Source organism: Rhipicephalus sanguineus, chromosome 4 (genome assembly GCF_013339695.2).
Source record: "Rhipicephalus sanguineus isolate Rsan-2018 chromosome 4, BIME_Rsan_1.4, whole genome shotgun sequence".
Taxonomy (NCBI): domain Eukaryota; kingdom Metazoa; phylum Arthropoda; class Arachnida; order Ixodida; family Ixodidae; genus Rhipicephalus; species Rhipicephalus sanguineus.
Genome location: NC_051179.1, coordinates 47,912,025 through 47,929,840, shown reverse-complemented (window position 1 = coordinate 47,929,840; position 17,816 = coordinate 47,912,025). Strand labels below are relative to the sequence as shown.

At 46.8% G+C, this 17,816-nt stretch overlaps 1 protein-coding gene across 1 annotated transcript; it reads left to right on the top strand.

Annotated features, from left to right (window-relative positions):
• Positions 1-587: 587 nt before the first annotated feature.
• Positions 588-6,798, top strand: LOC119388755 (uncharacterized). Its single transcript, XM_037656170.2, has 2 exons — positions 588-763; positions 6,491-6,798. Exons 1-2 carry the CDS (start codon positions 590-592, stop codon positions 6,665-6,667), a joined length of 351 nt encoding a protein of 116 aa, XP_037512098.2. The 5' UTR covers positions 588-589; the 3' UTR covers positions 6,668-6,798.
• The last annotated feature ends 11,018 nt before the right edge of the window (positions 6,799-17,816 follow it).

Sequence of the window (17,816 nt, the reverse complement as noted above, 5' to 3'; positions counted from 1 at the left end):
TGACTTGTCTCTTGTGTAGCCTACATGTTTGCACGCTGTCTTTCATCATAAATCCCTACCACGTAGCTCTACTTTCTGTCACTCTGAACCAGGGGTCTCGAACTCGCCTCAGCCAGCGGGCTGCATTCACGAAACGATCTCCCGATGGGCTGGGATGATGAGAGGTTAGAACGGGGGAGGTGGGGGTGCAGTTTGATCAAAGTTTCAGTCACCATTGCCATTTGGAAGAAGGCCTTTTTCCATATCTGCTCTATGGGTCAGTTTTGAAGGGGATTCAGCGTCAGGTTTCGAGAAACATATCCATGATGACCTGCACGAAGACTGAAATCTGTACGTCAATTCTGAAATAGAGTTTTTGTTCTAACGTTATGTGTTCACACATGGTGACCGGATGGGACGCCTCACGAAAAGGATTTATGGACATTTCATGAACATGCTTATTAAGAAATTAAAAAAAAATTGATGAAGACAGTCATGCGCGGGCCGGGCCGGGCCGGACCGGGCGACGTGTGTGAGACCCCTGCTCTAAACTAACAGATAACCTTTCCTGCCAATTAAGACTAACTGCCGACTAATCTCCCAGGTCGACATGGGCAACGAGCTGGAGCCGCAGAGCGCAGCGGAACCGCCACGCGTTGCCCTACAAGGTCGACTCGACCGTTTTTACGCGCTTTGCATGGTCGACCTGGACGCTCCGTCGGCGTCCAAACCGAAGCATCGCGCCTGGCTGCACTGGCTCGTCGTCAATATACCGGCGCTGAAGGTATAGTGAAACGTTCGCGGACTCTTTCAATGAAAAGCAAACCTTGTACTGTGCGATGTCAGTTCACGTTAAAGAACACCAGGGGTCAAAATTTCCGGAGCCCTCCACTACGGCGTGCCTCATAATCATATCGTGGTTAAGGCACGTAAAACCGCATATATTATTGCGGATAGCAATTATATGGACAGTTTCGGCTGGAAAACGTCCGTCCCCGTCGCCGTCATTCACCGTATATGTATAAGTATGTATATATATAGAAAAGCCACAAAGAAAAATAATTCAGAAATTCTTTCCGACGCGCGGATTCGAACGGGCGCCCTCTCGCTTTGCAGCCCGCCGCGTTAGACGTTAGGCCACGACAGCACCGTCTTTCAGCCTGCTAACGGCGAGCTATTTATATACACCATGTAATTCAGCATGCTTTCTTAGTAGCCACATAGATGGCGCTGACGTGCGCGCGTGTGGCGCGCTTTAAAGATCGTCGCCCCGCTCCTGCAAACTGCAAACGCCGTTGCTCTTCGCTCTACAGGGCGTGGTCGCTTTCGTGCGCTTATCTCGAGGAAAGAAGGGGCGGCCGGTGGGGTGCTTCGCTTCGCTCGCTGCAGCGGCCGCGTTTGCGAAAGGAGCGCGTTGTTCAAACAGAAATAAGTAACAACTGTGACAATTAGTTCGCGCTCGTCTTGTGTGTACCTGATCGTTCGTTTCGTGCGTCCTGCTTTATGTTTGAGCAGTGCGCTTCAAGTGTCGAGCTGTGACGCATTAGTTCGCACTCGTCCTGTGTGCGTTCTTTTCGTGCGTCCTTTGGGCTCGAGCGACGCGCTGACAATTTCGAGCTGCTTCCCGTTCTTCGCGTTACATGACAATTTATTGCTATCGCATTCATTGCTTCGCCGTTGCGGCGAAACTGTGACTTTTTAATATTACCATTATTATGTCAATGAAAGAGTTTTAGCGCTCCATATTACTAACTTAGATGTAGCACGAGAAGGCACATATGGACCACACAGCGCTGTGTGGTCGTTATGCGCTGTCTCATGTCCGTGTGTTGCTTCGTGCTACATGAAATTGTTCAGATGGATTACCTACAATCGCTTATTGCAACGCTTATAATATTAGTAATATTGCGCACGTGCAGACCCTGCACGTGTGGCATGGCGCCGCATCAGCCAAGAAAGCCTCAAGGACAAAGCGACCTTATTCGTATGAGTAAACGTATCAAATAACTGTTGGAGTCTTACGTCCCACAACCACGATATTATTATGAGGGATCGGGTAGTGGAGAGCTCCGGAAATTTTGATCACCCGGTGTTCCTTAACGTGCATTTAAATTTAGGTACACGGACCTCTGGCATTTTGCCTCCATCGAAATGCGGCTGCCGCGGCCAGGATTCGATACCGCGACCTTCGGGTCAACATTCAAGCACCATAATCACTATACGACCGTGGCGGGTACACGCATTAAAACCAGAGCCCCTATTCAAGAAACATTCTTGCGCTAGTAAACTTCGTAAGAACAAAAGCTGTCACATAGCGACATCTAACATATCGTTTTTGAATGCATCTGGCCAATCAGAAAAATATTTTGTGCCAGTGAATACACTTGTGCATTCGGCGTCGCGTATCAACTATGAACGTAAAGGAGCGCCCGTGTTCACAGGAGACGTCTTAAGCTACAATTCTTCTTCAGATAAAAATTCTGCCAATCTCGATGCGCCGGACGTGTCATTAGTGAAGCCGGGTGACCAATGGCTAAGGATATCTTGCCGAGGAAAATCCTCGCGAATTCGCAAAGGCCCCGTATACACTAGCATTGTTCCCGTTGAATACAACGCAAGTCAGTCAAAACGCTGCACGTGCACCATTAATCATATCCCGGGTGAAGTGGCGGCTTCAGGCAGAAAACGAGAAAGGTGTAGTCTGCTGGCTATATCTACGAGTTTACGCAGGATATGATTAAGGGTAGATTAGTAGCATTGCGCTTTAAATTCTATTACTCTATAGCTCGTTATCGAAATTGGAGAAAATATTTAACGCTTATCAGATACAGTACGCACACGCACGCCTTGCGACATGCGATAACCCGAGAACTGGTAGTCTTCTGAAAATCGGTGGCTGGCAGAAAGTGAAAATGTAAGACTGTGCAAGTGCGACAGTACAGCAGCGTTTCTAGGTACAACGCTACGCATATCATTCATAGTGTTCCCTACAGCATTTAGAACACTGAACTGCGGCGCCGCGATCGTTCAGCCACCACGGGTACATGATTTGCCTTGTCTTCGTGCTTGCGGCTTCGAACACACTTGTGGCTTTGTTTATTGTTCTGTGTTGACTTTTCTTTCGCATAAAAGACCGGCTCGTTGTGAACCTCGCGAGCTGATTTGAATTTTTCAGGTGGAGAAGTGGGACCGCTGAACATTCGCTAAACTTCGTCGTGGACAAAGCGGCTGCAAGCCACATGGAGCCGGAAGAACGAAGCTTATAGGCAAATCCATGAATCACCCATCATTCAACAGCGCCGTGCGTTGCAGCTACCATAGACAATAGCGCCAGATTTTCCTCTAATGCATACTATCATGAAACTCTATGATAACATCAGTCTAAACGAAATGTACCACGCCGACCAACCCGCCGCGGTGGTCTAGTGATTATATGGTGCTGCACTGCTGACCCGAAGGTCATGGGATTGACCACCGGCCGCAGTTCGATGCAGCAGAAATGCTAGATGCCTGTGTGCTTAGATTTCAATGCAAGTTAAGAAGCCCCAGGTGGTCGAAATTTCAGGGGCCCTCCACTACGACGTCTCTCATAATCTTATAGTCGTTTTGGGAAATCAAATCACAACGTTTATTATTACTACTACTACCACACCGTCCTGTCCAGGGCGAGCACGGGCCTCTGAATAAAACTAAGCCCAGAAAATGCCGTCCTACTTGTATAGCCTAATCTCTATGAGTTGCTTCAACCGAAATCAATAGTCGGATACCTTCGGTCAATCGAAAACGGAAGTATGTCTGTAGCGAACGAAGGTTGCACAGCGCCTACTTCGAATGCACCCGGCCGAGCAAATAAGTCTCCGCAATCTGCAAATTTCATTTCGCGGTTCAGTTATTCTTCCCAACATTTCATCTCGAAACATTGATCATTCCGCATTCATGGAAGGAAGGCACTTTCGGACAATTCGCGATGTTCTATTTGTATCGGAGCGCCGTGCGCTTTCTTACTCTCGTTTTTTTTTTCTTCCTTAAAGCTAACGGGTATTCGAAGCGCAATTCTACGTAAGTTCAAGTTGAAATGACATTAAACTGTCTGGATCAGTCAAGCATTCGGTAATATAAGTTTTGCTAAGCGATGCTCCCTTATGATTCGTCGACATTTTTTTTAACTACGGCGAGTTTCCATTTGTCGACATTCAGACCGGATTGCTTGAATCGAGCAGTATATCTATTCTCAGATCTCTATTTGACATACTCAGGCAATATCACAAATTTGACGCTTCGGTGCTCCCACCGCTTTCTATAAGCCAAGCTAGGTTCGAAAAAGAAAAAAAAAGCCATTTCACAATTTTTTTTTTATGAACGATTAAGGGGAATTTTAATGGCTCGTTTTTTATTTGTTAGACCCAACATTAATGAGAACTAACAGGCAATCAAGCCTTCGCTTCGCTTGATTGTCTGTTAGCCCTCATTAATGTTCACTATATTTTGTCGCGTAAGAGACAAGTCATACTTCCCACGACTCCCTATAGAGAGTCAACCTGTCTCTTTAAAAAGAGTTACATGTGTGAGAGTCATATACGTGGCAAAAAAGAGTCAAAGGACTCTTTTTTTTTCTCTCTCTTAGAGTGTACAGCTTATAGCCAATGATATCGCCCGCTTCTGACACTTTTATATCTTACGCCTCAAAGAAAGCGTAATAAATCTGCGATTACGTCACTTCATGTTCAACGGGCGCTCAAATCGCATCTCGGGCTCGTGTCCCTTGATGCGATTTAATCTAGTAAGCTGAGCAAGGTAGGCGTGGATGGCGTTTGAGAAGGCGAAAATGGAATTGTCGATCTCCCGAATGCAGTTACGGGAGCTGCCCGAGGACCAATTCGGTATAATCGGATAACGAAATGCCGGAAAACAGCCCTTTCAAAGCCTCGCCATGTGCGCGCGAAAGGTCGGGGCGCGAGGACGAAAAGGTGACAGATTCTTAATCCCTTTTATCGCTCGCAGGTGCTTACCTGTGACATTTGACGTCACGCATATATATCTAATAAATAAGCGCGTTTCGTGAGGCCGAAATAAAGAAGAAGAGTGACGCAGAACTGTAGTAAAAATAACATAAGAGCTACGGATTCTAGCGAATGCAGGATTTTCCAGCTGATGACTTTCGCGAATACGAGATAGCTTTCATCTTCGTCTTGGGCATGTTAAATGATATTGTGTGAATTTAGTTCTTTGCTCGCTGTAATTTCGCGAGCCACTGACGCTTTCTTAGATAGCCACAACGATAGCTTTTGTATGCCTTTCAGTTAGCCCGTAATCCACGAGATATTTAAAAGACTCAAGCTTAGTGTCCTAATACGTTTCATAACTATAGCGTCACTTTTTCTTGCTATGTATCAACGTTTTCGATATTAAATTTCAGTTGGAAGTGAGCGCCCGTCTGCGACTCATCTTTCATTTCTGTCTTAGCCGTTGAGCTTCATAGAGAACGTAGGATAGGCGAGCCGCTGTGTTATATAACAGATATTAATGGAACATAAGAATCGCTAACCGTAGGCTCACCATCTAACCTATCTTTACATTGTCGAGAGTGAAAACGCACGCCGAAACTCCATGCATGCGCGCTTTTATACAGGCAAAGGAATGAAGAAACGCGTCTAATGGTTGAGGCCTGGCAGTATCGATAATAGTGATAGGCGCATGCGTGAGCCAACCATCGATTAACTTGCATAAAGAAGAAATCAAATTCTTCAGCAGTTATCTCTTCACGTAGACCCCCACGCGTGCCATTATTGATATAGGCAGCGCCTCTTGGCTTGGGCATGCGCTGATTTTTTTGTGCCAATCTTCCTTTGCTCCGCTGAGCGCCTCTCAGTTGTTAGTCGGCGTTTGTGTTTTCCTGACCTCTCTCTGTGTCCATGTTTGCACACCCAGTCTTTTAACATGAATTAAGAACGCCTCCCGAGTTCATACAATTTGGCATATTTATGTATAGTCGTCAGCAAGCGTAACTCGGGCGCTCCGCAGCGTGACCTGCATGGACTGGTTTGACTGATACCAGCCGCGAAGTGCAGGGCGCTGTTGCCGAGATAATATCTCGGTATGCTGGGATAGTATGTCGGCATGCATTGGTAACACCTCGGTAATAGAACTCAAAGCTAGGCGGCGCTGCCAACAATCAAACCGTTTCAGGACACGCTGCAGAGCGTTCGAGTTGAGCGCTTACTGACGACTGTATATATACACGACCACACAAACACATGCACGAACATACGCGAAAGTCGATTGCACTCCCCTGCTTCACGCCCCCACGCTTCCTCTCCCTCTCCCCCCTCCCCGAAAAAGATTTCTGGCTATGCCTCTGCATTTCAAATATATTTACGACACTATACACGATACCATGAATTAAGTTCAGAATCAGTTGTAGTAGTAATCGACATTTGTTTCAGGCCAATTCAGAGGCTGAGCAGAATCGCAAAAGCTACTAAATATTGTTGATTATTTTGACCATTCGCAGCTGGACGCCGGGCAGGTGCTGGCGGCGTACAGCCCCCCGACACCGGTGGCGGGTACCGGTTCGCATCGGATTGCGTTCGTCCAGATGGAAGCAGCCCCACCGTTTCCAGCCGGGCAACTTCATCTTCATACCGATGCGCGCAGCCTTCGATGTGTGGACCTTCATGATCGACAATAGCATTCACAACATCACGGCATTCAACTTCTTCCGCATCGACTCGGACTTCAGGAGCGTGCTGTGAAATTCGCCGCTGTTCCGGCGATAGCAGCAACCGGCGCACTGTCGTGCTTTCGTCTTAATTGCTGAACAATCGTAATCTAGTATAACAGCTCCCAATTACAAAATAAAGCTATTGCGCCTTGATGATGTAATGGTATACGCTGTATACCACGGCGTCAGCAGTCAGCGATATATGCCCTGTCTAAGTCATAAGCATCTACGATGAGACCTTGTTAAATTAAATTCAGTGATATAACTGTGTACAGAAGCCACGTGTTTCATTACGGAAAAGAAAACTGTTGCGAGCTTGCGCATCACATTGTTATTATTCTGCACTAACCTGCCGGGGTATTACGTCCCAAAAACCACGACATCTTTGAGGGACGCCGTAGTAGATGGCTCAGGAAATTTTGACGATCTGGTGTTCTTTAACGTGCGCCTAAATCTTAAGTACACGGACATCTAGCATTTCGCCTCCATCGAAAGTGCGGCCGCCGCAGCCAGGATTCCATCCGGACAACCGCGGTGGGTGTCCTTATTCTGCGTTTTGCGACGGTATACGCAGGCAGCGTGCCACGCCAACATGTTCCAACAGCTAGAGACAAGACTTGACATCACTACATATGTTAGTGGCTTGTGTCGACTGGCGTGAAATATTCATCTTGAGATTACCCAAGTCAGAAATAATCTCCAGGTGGTGGCACTCCACTCTGCCAACCACAGGCAGCTTGCGCTGAAGAAAGTTTTGCTCTCTGTATGCCGCATTCCCTATGCAGAGCTCCCTCCTCTCCTCCTCTATATAGTTCACTACGGTCATTTCGAAAAACACGTGCCCGCTTTTCAGTGACCACTATTTCAATTTCTTCGTCCGCCGCGGTGGTACAGTGGTCATGGCAACGCCTAAATAGAGGAGGCGCTGGTTGCGGTCTTCGGCTGCTGACCTGAAGGTCGCGGGTTCGATCCCGGCCGCGGCAGTCCCGTTTCGATGGAGGCGAAAAGCTGCTGGCCCGTGTACTGTGCGATGTCAGTGCACGTTAAAGGAACACCAGATGACCGAAATTTCCGGAGTCCCTCCGCTACGGCGCTGCCTCATAATCATGTCTTGGATTTTGGCGCGTAAAACCTCGGATATTATTCCTGTTGATGCTATACGTTACTCCCTTCTGGAGAGCCCGGACGTTTCCGCTCGTCTATTAGCCACGGCTGTGACTTCCCACGTCGTTCACTGACACCTCCGCCGTTTCTTCGCTACCTCAGCTAAAGCACCGCCACACCATCGGTCGCGGCCTCTCGTTCAAGCGCCCGGCAAGCGTGGCGCGAGCCCCCGCACAACCATCGGCCACAGCCGTCGCGGCCACCGGATGCGGCGCATACACGCAGGAGCAGCTTGCATCTGGCGCAGCTCGTTGTCATAGAGTGAGAAGTGCAAAGAAAAATACAGGGAGTCTTGCTTGCCTACTTTGGGATACAGCCACTGGATGTTTCCTTCGCCGTTGAGGGATTTATCATTGAGACTAAAAGAATATCTTGCTAAATTTTTCCGGGTTTAAGTACTTTATTACTGATAATTGGCGATTCAAATCAATACATTATTCAACCAAAGCAACGAGTAGTGATATTCCATAGCTGTTAATGGGAAAATCCACCTACTACTCGGCCAATCTTCTGTATTGGGTTTGAGCCATCATCAGATGTCAACAACAACAACAACAACTCTTGCTGTTAAAAAATTCCTAATTGAATCAGGGCGGTTTTGATTTCAAATTTCTAAATTAGCATTAATAATTTATTCTAACTATTCTATAATCCATTAGTCATACAATTCAAATGTGATCACTTTTATCTATAAATCATTCGTTCCTTGGCCGATCCCCCACTGTGGGTCTGAGCCATTCATACAGGTAATCGTCATCACCATCATCATCATCATCATCACCAGGAGCGTGCCTTAGCGCGACAGGGAAGTTATCCCTTGGACACCCAATATTTGGGAAGGGTGGAGGGGGGCGAGCAGTTCGTCGAGGTGTTCGCCGATCCTTCCTACTTGCATCGCAGTTTACGGGACAGCATAGCGAGTGTGACTGCGAGTGCTTGCGTAAGGCTTCGGGCGCGCTTAGTGGGGCAGTACAGCCACGGTGCAAGAAAGAAACGAAAGCAGCAAGCCGACACCTGGGCGCGTTGGTGGTGTGACGCCGTCGTCAGTCGGGCGTGCAAGTGGGCCGCCCGCCTCAACGACCGGCCCCAAAAACCGCCCGCGGCCTGAATACGCGTTTCTCACGTGCGGGACTGAAGGGTAAAGATAAAAGAAGTGAAGGGAGTGGGGTGTGGGGGGGGGGGGGGTGAGGGTGAGGGGGTCGTCGAGTCTAGCTGACACGCGGGCCATATGAAGCGCTCGACTGCTTCCAATCACTCGAGACCTCTGCTCGAGGCGTCGTATCTCGTTTCAAACTCCTCGCTTCGACATCGGCGGGCTGCAACAACCGGCTGCCTGTCGTGCAACATTGCTTTCCGTCTTTTTGCTTTGTACAGGGTTATTGTTATGTTTTGAGGATGAGGCAAGGGGGGAGGGGGTGGGTAAGGGTAAGGTGACACGTTTCCCAGCAAGGAATCGGGACAGCTTCAGTGCCCCGACGTCCTTTCACGAGAACTTGCCACCCTGGCGCAGGCGTTCTATTGCTGCTTTTTTTTTTCTTCTTTTGTTTCCTAAATCGCATTTTTGCCCGTCATTCAATTGATGACTGCGCTTTGCAGTCTAACACTCGAAGAAAGCCACTAAAACGTGGAAATAGGAAACACTGAGAAGCAGAAAGCAGAGACAGTGACCCAGTCTCTGCTCTCTGCCTCTCAGTTTTTCCTATTTCTACGTTTTAGTGCCATTCTTCGAGCGTAACCATGTACCAGCATACCCAGCAAGCAACTCTCTTGAGCTATTCCGCCGGAATACCTCTGTGAACGCTTGCCGTCGTTCTCTCTTTCTTTCTCTCTCTCTTTTATTGGTTTTTTTTTTGGGGGGGGGGGGGACTTTATTTTATTTTTATCATTCTGTCACATGTGGCACGAACGGAGATTGACGTCATACAAAGCGGAGACGAGTGCCCGTCTGAATAACCGCGAAGAGAAATTTCGGTGCAGCCTTGGCACTTGAGTTTGGATGCAGGGGGTTTGGATACATGACGGTGTCATTACCGTGCCGTGACGTGATTGGATACAGTCACGGCGGTGACATGATGTTCAGCGATGTGGCACCGCCGACTTCTCAAGGAGAAGTGATAGGCATCCTTCCACACAAGCATCCGTCCATGTTGGCACATCTGTCAAGGCTAAAACCACCTGCAGCCAGCATCCTTTTCCCTCCACATCTTTGAAACATTCAAACAAAACAGTTAGATTAAAAACACATAACGTGAGGATAAAAAAGCCGTGGAACAGAATCCCTGTTGAACGATTTCTCATCCTTTCAATCCTCCTTCTCCCCCTTAACTTCTGAACCCGTATTCACAAACACGTCTTGCGCTAGATGTTTTAGTAAGAGAATATTTCAGCCAACCACTATGCGGGATATACATTCAGCAAAGCAGGCTGGCCAATGGGAAAGCGTACTTGCGAAACAGAAAGAAGTCTTGTGAAGTATACAGACACGACTTTCTGTCTCTGTTTTACAGCGCACGGGTTTTTTCGACGTGTTGAAGCGCTGTTGGAAAATGCTGCTTCACTTCACCAGCCTTCACACTGCGTCTACATCAGGAGTCGCACGTTGAAGGCAGTCAAACGCCTCGCTCATTTCAATTCGTTTTCCCAACTAGCGATATAGGACTCGCACCAAAAGCTTAATTACGTACGTTTCTGCTTTCTGCATTGAACTACATGGCCCAAGGCTAATAACGCGAGCCTTTCAACGTTGGTGACAGAGAGGCCCTCGCTACTCCGACAACGCGCTTTCGCCGCTAAGTGTTGACTAATTACAGCGCCAGGGGAATTTTGAAACGACGCGCTAACAGTGGTTTGTTTCGCGTGACGTGTACCATATATATATATATATATATATATATATATATATATATATATATATATATATATATATATATATATATATTCTAGCACCTCGACTGCTCGCGTGCAGCGCGCTATCTTTTCAGCCCAGATTCAAATTTACTGCTTTCAAAAACGCAGCTACAGGGTCACAAATACACTGGAGAGGGTCTCAAAGTAAAGGAACAGCAGCGGTACTTACCCTCGGTTAACAGAATGTGAGAAGGGCCTGGGGTTACGTCTCCGCATTGCACCACTAATGTATCGCAGGTAAGGACGGAGATGGGACCCTCGGTTAACAATACAAAAACACAACAAATGAAGCGCAAATATCGGCGCACTCTGAAATTATCGCGAAGTTTCCCAAACATAGAGGCGCGGCCTGCGCCGATCAGTGGTAACAGTTTTCTGTAGCCAGATCACATAATAATAAAGAAATAGGCACGCGTGGCATTATTTACAAGCATGTCACCAGTGCTCCCAGTTGCTGGCTTGCGCCGACTAACTGTTGCCTAAAGTTGGCTAGCGCTGGACTTCACTAATATTTGGACTTTACACGGAACATGACGGCGACGGCAATAATGTGCCTCAGTATGGTGGCTAACTTTGGCTAAATGATGGCCACTGACGGCTACCATTGGCTATTTGTTGACCAACAGGGACTACTTTTGACGAAACAGCAACGTTTCTCTTCATTGACTGTCAATTTAATTATTGATTCGCTTACCTTTCTTTTCTGCTTCACACTAGCTGCGTTCCCTGAAACTCGGCAATTACTGCGCAAGCCCGAATTACCGTGCCGCGATTAGAAACCATTCTCCCATGTAACAATGGTTCGTTGCCCATTCAGCGATTTCCAGTTTGTACAGCGCATCTGCTGCCTTAGTACCCGGAAATAGAGGAGAAGTTGAATCGGGCCCTGTCATCCAGCAATATGCAGACTACGCCTTTACAACGGACCCCTTCACAAGCACGCCCTGTGGAGCTTTCAAGGTGAATCTTGGACAGAAAGTGATAGGTGCAAAACTGCGTCAAAGCCCCCTTTTTCACGGTTGTTACAATATGCATTAGCACGCAAGGCGTGCTTTTTGTTCCCCTCTCCCTCTGTATTTACACAATTTCGAGCCGACAGCCGTTCTCTCTCCCTTTCTTTCATCTCCCGCCTCCTTCTTTTTTATCACAACCGCGTCCTCCAATGCCTTGCGACAAGATGGCGAGTTGGGCGAGTTGGTAGACGTTCATGTTTAAAGATTTGTTTGAAGCGCACCGAAGAAGCGGACACAGGAATTGGACACGACAGCGCTTACTGCCCCTCCTACCCCTTTGTTTACACAATTTCGCGGCATCTGGAGTCCTCTCTCTCCCGATCTTTCTCATCTTCCATTTACAACTTCGTATTTCAATCGCAGGGCGCAAAGCTATTCCTTGATTCAGCGACGAGCGCGCATTAATTAAGCCACGCAAACGCCTTCATTAGTGGCGTGCTACGACGTCATCCTCCGTCCACAGCCTGTCCCCTCCCCCTCCACCCCGCATCGCCGTATAGCTGCTTCGGCAGAAATGAACGAACCTGCGGGCGGTCCTCGCGCCTCGCCGAGCGCCCTGCACGCTTGCTTGCTTTCCGAGCGGCAAATAAGCGCTTTGTGTGTTTGCCGAGCGCAAACTAAACTTCGCGGGCCCTCGTTTGGGGACCCCGACAGTGAGGTCGCGCTTCGGCCTCTGTATAACGGCGGTGGCCGGCCGGACGGCCGGCCGGCACGACACCGCGTGGTAGCTCCGTGTTTCTGTCTGAGTGTGCTGGCCGGGGCGTCGCCTTTATAAATGCGGCCGGCCCTCGGCCGCCCGGCCTGGAGACCGCCCGGGCTTATTTGCTTATTCCGCATTCCGGTTGCGTTGCTTCGGTCCTTCGTTTGCGGCCCTTTCTTCTTCGTCACTGATTTCACTTCTCCTCCATCTTCTTTCTCTCTCTCTCTCTCTCTCTCATTATCCCTAACATACATTGAAGCGTGAAGTTCCATGGGTTCGGGTTGAATAACAATTGCAGAGGATCCAAAGCCAAGGTGGGAGCCGACAGATGGAAACACAACAAAGTGCGGAAAGGATGAGCGAGCAGCGTTGTTTCCTGTAGCAACTGAAGTTATGCCTCTTTGAAATCGGCAGCGCAAGAACAAGGACACGAGAAAAAGACAACCCACCACACAGCGCCTTCTCACAACCAACTTTATCAGAAAGAGCACTCACTATTTAAACCTTCACAAAGGTTTAATTTTCAGGCATAACAATCAGGCTACTAGAGGAATTGTTGAGGTTCATTACATTAACAAAAAAGGCAGCCTATGTGTAAGCATGCCCTCAATAGCACTGCATGACGATGGAATTTCTTTCCTCAATCGTTACATTACATAGTAAAAAAGTGTACATGTGATAATCGCTTCTGTAACCATTTCTAATATTTGCAGGAGCACATGTTTTTCCTTCTCTTTTGGGCTATCAATGATGTAAGAGCACGTGGTGCTTGGTGAAGGTTTAAATAGTAAGTGTTCTTTCTTTTTTTTTTTTCGAAAGTCTGCCCTTAGGCATAATAATTATTGATTCAGAAATACACATACAATTTTGCTTCGTGTATGAAGTCCAGTAACGAGCGGTGGTGAGGTCCAATAATCCAGCGGTTAAGGTCGGGTGGTCGGCCAGGCCTGAGGCCTGTTGCACGTAGGTGACGACGACGGCTTAATTGTAGACCCGTGCATGTCCACAATAAGTGTGTGACAGTTACATCGCTGATTGGGGCGTCGCAAAATGGGCACGATGTACCATACGGGCCGCGGTACTTTTTGCGCCCAAAGGGTGGTCACGGATGGGGTAAGTGCAACCCCAACACGAAGCCTCCTTTCTTTCTTCTTCTTCTTCTTCTTCTTCTTCTTCTTCTTCTCCTTCTTTCTAATAAAGTTAGTTGTGAGAAGGCGCTGTGTGGTGTTTTGTCTTTTTCTCGTGTCCTTGTTTTTGCGCTGCCCATTTCAAAGATGCATAAGCAATTCCAACACATCAACTTGCCCAAATGTCAATTCTTCAGCAACGGAAGTGTTGTGCTGGAGAGCACGTGGATGAAGGTCCAATTACTGGCATGGAAAAAAGAAGTTAGGAGGGAGCATGGCTCAATGCTGTAGAAAGAAAGAAAGAAAGAAAGAAAGAAGAAAGAAAGAAAGAAAGAAAGAAAGAAAGAAAGAAAGAAATAAAGAAAGAAAGAAAGAAAGAAAGAAATAAAGAAATAAAGAAAGAAAGAAAGAAAGAGAAAAGGAAATAAAGAAAAAAAGAAGGAAGGAAAGAAAGAAAGAAGAAGGAAAGAAAGAACGAAAGAAAGAAGCAAACAAGGAAAGAAAGAAGGAAGAAAAGAAACAAGGAAAGAAAGAAAGGAAGAAAGAAAGAAAGAAAGAAAGAAAGAAAAGAAAGAAAGAAAGAAAGAAAGAAAGAAAGAAAGAAAGAAAGAAGAAAGAAAGAAAGAAAAAACAAGGAAAGAAAGAAAGAAGGAACGAAAGAAGGAAACAAAGAAAGAAAGAAGGAAAGAAAGAAGCAAACAAGGAAAGAAAGAAGGAAGAAAAGAAAGAAAGATGGAAACAAGGAAAGAAAGAAAGAAAGAAGGAAACAAGGAAAGAAAGAAAGAAACAAGGAAAGAAAGAAGGAAAGAAAGAAAGAAGGAAGAAAAGAAAGAAAGAAAGAAAGAAAGAAAGAAAGAAAGAAAGAAAGAAAGAAAGAAAGAAAGAAAGAAAGAAAGAAAGAAAGAAAGAAAGAAATAAAGAAAGAAAGAAAGAAAGAAAGAAAGAAAGAAAGAAAGAAAGTCAGACATGCACATGCCAAGCTTCGCTTGCCCCCATTTTCCCGATAAAGGAAGGGCTCCTGAGTTTGCTTGTTTTTTTTTTTTATTATTATTATTGCGCAGCTCTTCGCCCTTCCTTGTACCGCTTTCGTGGCAACCAAATTGCCACTAGTGGCACATCACTGTGAAACCAGATACGCCGCGTATCCGCGGCACAGATCGATTGAAATACGTTGCGAAATTCCGCAATAGCTTCGTCGCTGTATCTCTCGTAAGATATGATCGGAATGTACGTGCCTTTCGCGAGAGGTTGCGCTGAAATCTGCGGTGTTACATTGCATGAGCGCAATCCTAACCACGATATCAATTTGGCGTTGGCTTTCACCTTGAGGCGGCTTTTCCTAAAGGGCAATGCTTCTCTTTTCACAGCCGTATTCCATGTTTCGTGTTCTCGCGAGAAACCTAGAACAAGAAGTCATTACGGCTGAAACGACGGTGAAACGTAATACGGTGTTTATCAATACTGCGCACATATATACATTGTTCTGCAGATTCGACGTTGCTGTATGAAAGTCAGGGTTTCACTCGAATCGCATGTGCCAGCGAGTGGGCAAAAATACCGCCCAGCGCTGCAGTTGGATAAAGAGTCCAGTTTCGCCGCTAGGGCGAAGCAATGAATGCGATAGCAACAAGTTGGAATGTAATACGAAGTAAGGCTAGCAGATGACTCTTTTATGATCCGATCTCGCGTAACTACAAAATGCTGGCGTGAGGGAATATGGCCGCTCCAGGGAACGAAGCGGTTTTCGTGCTGTCCGTCGCCTAAACGCGCAGTAAGCACTGAGGGCAAAGCACGTGCAAGGGTATGAGCCGTCTAGTGATCTCAGACGAGAAAGCGCGCGACCATGCCCTTTTGATCGAAGTTCGCAGTTGCTGCGCGAGCGACGCATCCCCCCCACCGGCACCCCTTCATAGTCCTTCGCCCGACGGAGCCATCCGACGCGTATCATCTCTGCTTGAGTCGCGCCCGCCTGCAGCCCTCGCAAGCTTTCGCTCGCACATAGAACATTTGACACGCAGGGCGATGTTATCGTTTTTGACTTTATACGGAGCATGACGGCGACGGCGAAAGTGTGCCTCGGGTGTCTCTTGTGGTCTCTTTTGTTGATATCGGAATAAAACAGACCTTCTACGAGCCCTGGGCGTGGGGGAATTCCTCAATGCAGAATCCTTTTTTGGAGTCACTTACGCGTTATACCTTAGTGCCAAATGAGGGTGTAATTATGCAGGGTCTCTTCGCTTCCTGTGAACTCCACACGATGAATCTTACGCGACGTGTAGAAAGCCGCGCAACAATATCTGACGTGTATTTGGAGAAGAGGCATCATCTCTCCATAGCTTAACATACGTATTCTCACACAGCGGTCGCTGCCGCATCCATCTTCCCCGGAGTGTTTCCTTGCGTGCATAGCTGCCTAACGGCAGATATATAAAACCCGAATCAATTTCGAGCTTTCTTGGCGCGCGCAACAGACGCCGGCCGCGAAATTGGATTCTGGTGCCCGAAATAGACATCAAGCGACGCGTTCTCTTAAAAGATGTCACGTAATACGTTCGATCGCGATTATATTCAGTACGCTAGCGTAAACAGTCCACGTGCTCTAGTCATCCGAAAAAAAAAAATAATAAATGGGTATTCCTCTGGTTTCTTTCGAAATACAGTCTTTACGAATTCGTACTCCTCGGCAGCGATATATTTATGTGGGATAGACTGCCTGCCGATTATGTGGAATCGTGGCCTTTGACGTCATTCGTAAGCTCAGTTAAATCCAAACTGTAAAAGGCGTGCGTTAAGTTATGCTGAGTAATGACGTTTTTTTCGGCTTTTTAGTCAAGTTTTGTTCTGGTTTTTATTTCTAGCGGTGCATTGGCTTTGCAACTAGATGATTTAAATGAACTAGATGAAGGTCATTACAGAAACAATCTGTTCCCGAGTTTCAACAAGCTATCATCCTTAACGCTAACTGTCGAATCGGCGATAATACGAGACAAAGAAATCCCCCGATCACTGAGACACTACACCCAAGCGACCCTGTCACTTTTGGCAAGTGCGATGATAGGCAAGAGAAAAGAATTGAGATAGCTAATTAATTTACAGCGAACTTGGGCCGCGCATGAAGCGCTCAAGTGGACGCGAATGCATCGACCTGTCGTGACATTAAGGAAAAAGATTAACCGGACACGTGGGGAGATCTCATTAACGGGGCTGTTGTTCACAAAGCTCTTGCTTTCTTAAGTGCCCTCTTTCTCTCTATCTCTTTCTCTATCTGTCTCATTAGCCATCCGCCCTCGCTAATGACATGCCTAGCACCAATTTTGTAGGATAAGGGTATGGCGCACTCGACACAGGACACGAGGGAGCGCGAAACAGACACACACTTACCGCTAACTTTCAACAGCTGGTTATTTTAATTGCCGGATGACAGCGCAAACGTACCCTTCATTCGGCCATTAATACACCACGTGTCCAGGGCATCCTCACGACAACATCTACGACATGTGTGGAGTCTCTTGCGATAAGTAATAATACCACACGCAAAAATTCCAGCTCTCCTTCAGCTAATGATATGGATGTTTTGCTGCTACGCGCATCAATAGATGACTATGTGACGAGCGGCAGTGATGAACCTGGTTATTTCTCTTGCACTTTTACAAATAAAGAATTTACGTTTCAGTAAAGAGGGACAGCAGGTGTACTTCTTGCAGTGAACTACAGGAATTCCATTTGCCGAAAATGCTCTTCCAACAAGCCCAACGTGCAACTTTGATCAGCCTAGCACCGATATTGACAGGATTTTTTTTTACTCATGAACAATTCAATAGCTTACGCAAAATACGCGAAAAAACTTTGCTTAAGCTATCAAATTGTTCGTGAGCAAGAAATTGTAATCAATATTGCTGCGTAAGTGGTTTTCGTCAATGCCAAGATGCCTGAAACGCCGGCGGTTTGTGGAAAGGTGAAGTTTTTAAACAAGACTTAAACATCAGCTGGGCAATTGAAAGATGCTATAGACTGACTGAGAATGTGTGGTCATCTTGCATTGTTTTTCTGCTTTGTATTTCGTTCTTTTTTTGTTTTCTTATCGTCACACCTCTGTGGGCGCTTGAAAACAACGAAAAAAAAAAGGTGGCCTTGCTGGCTAGCTTTCTTTCTTTCTTTCTTTCTTTCTTTCTTTCTTTCTTTCTTTCTTTCTTTCTTTCTTTCTT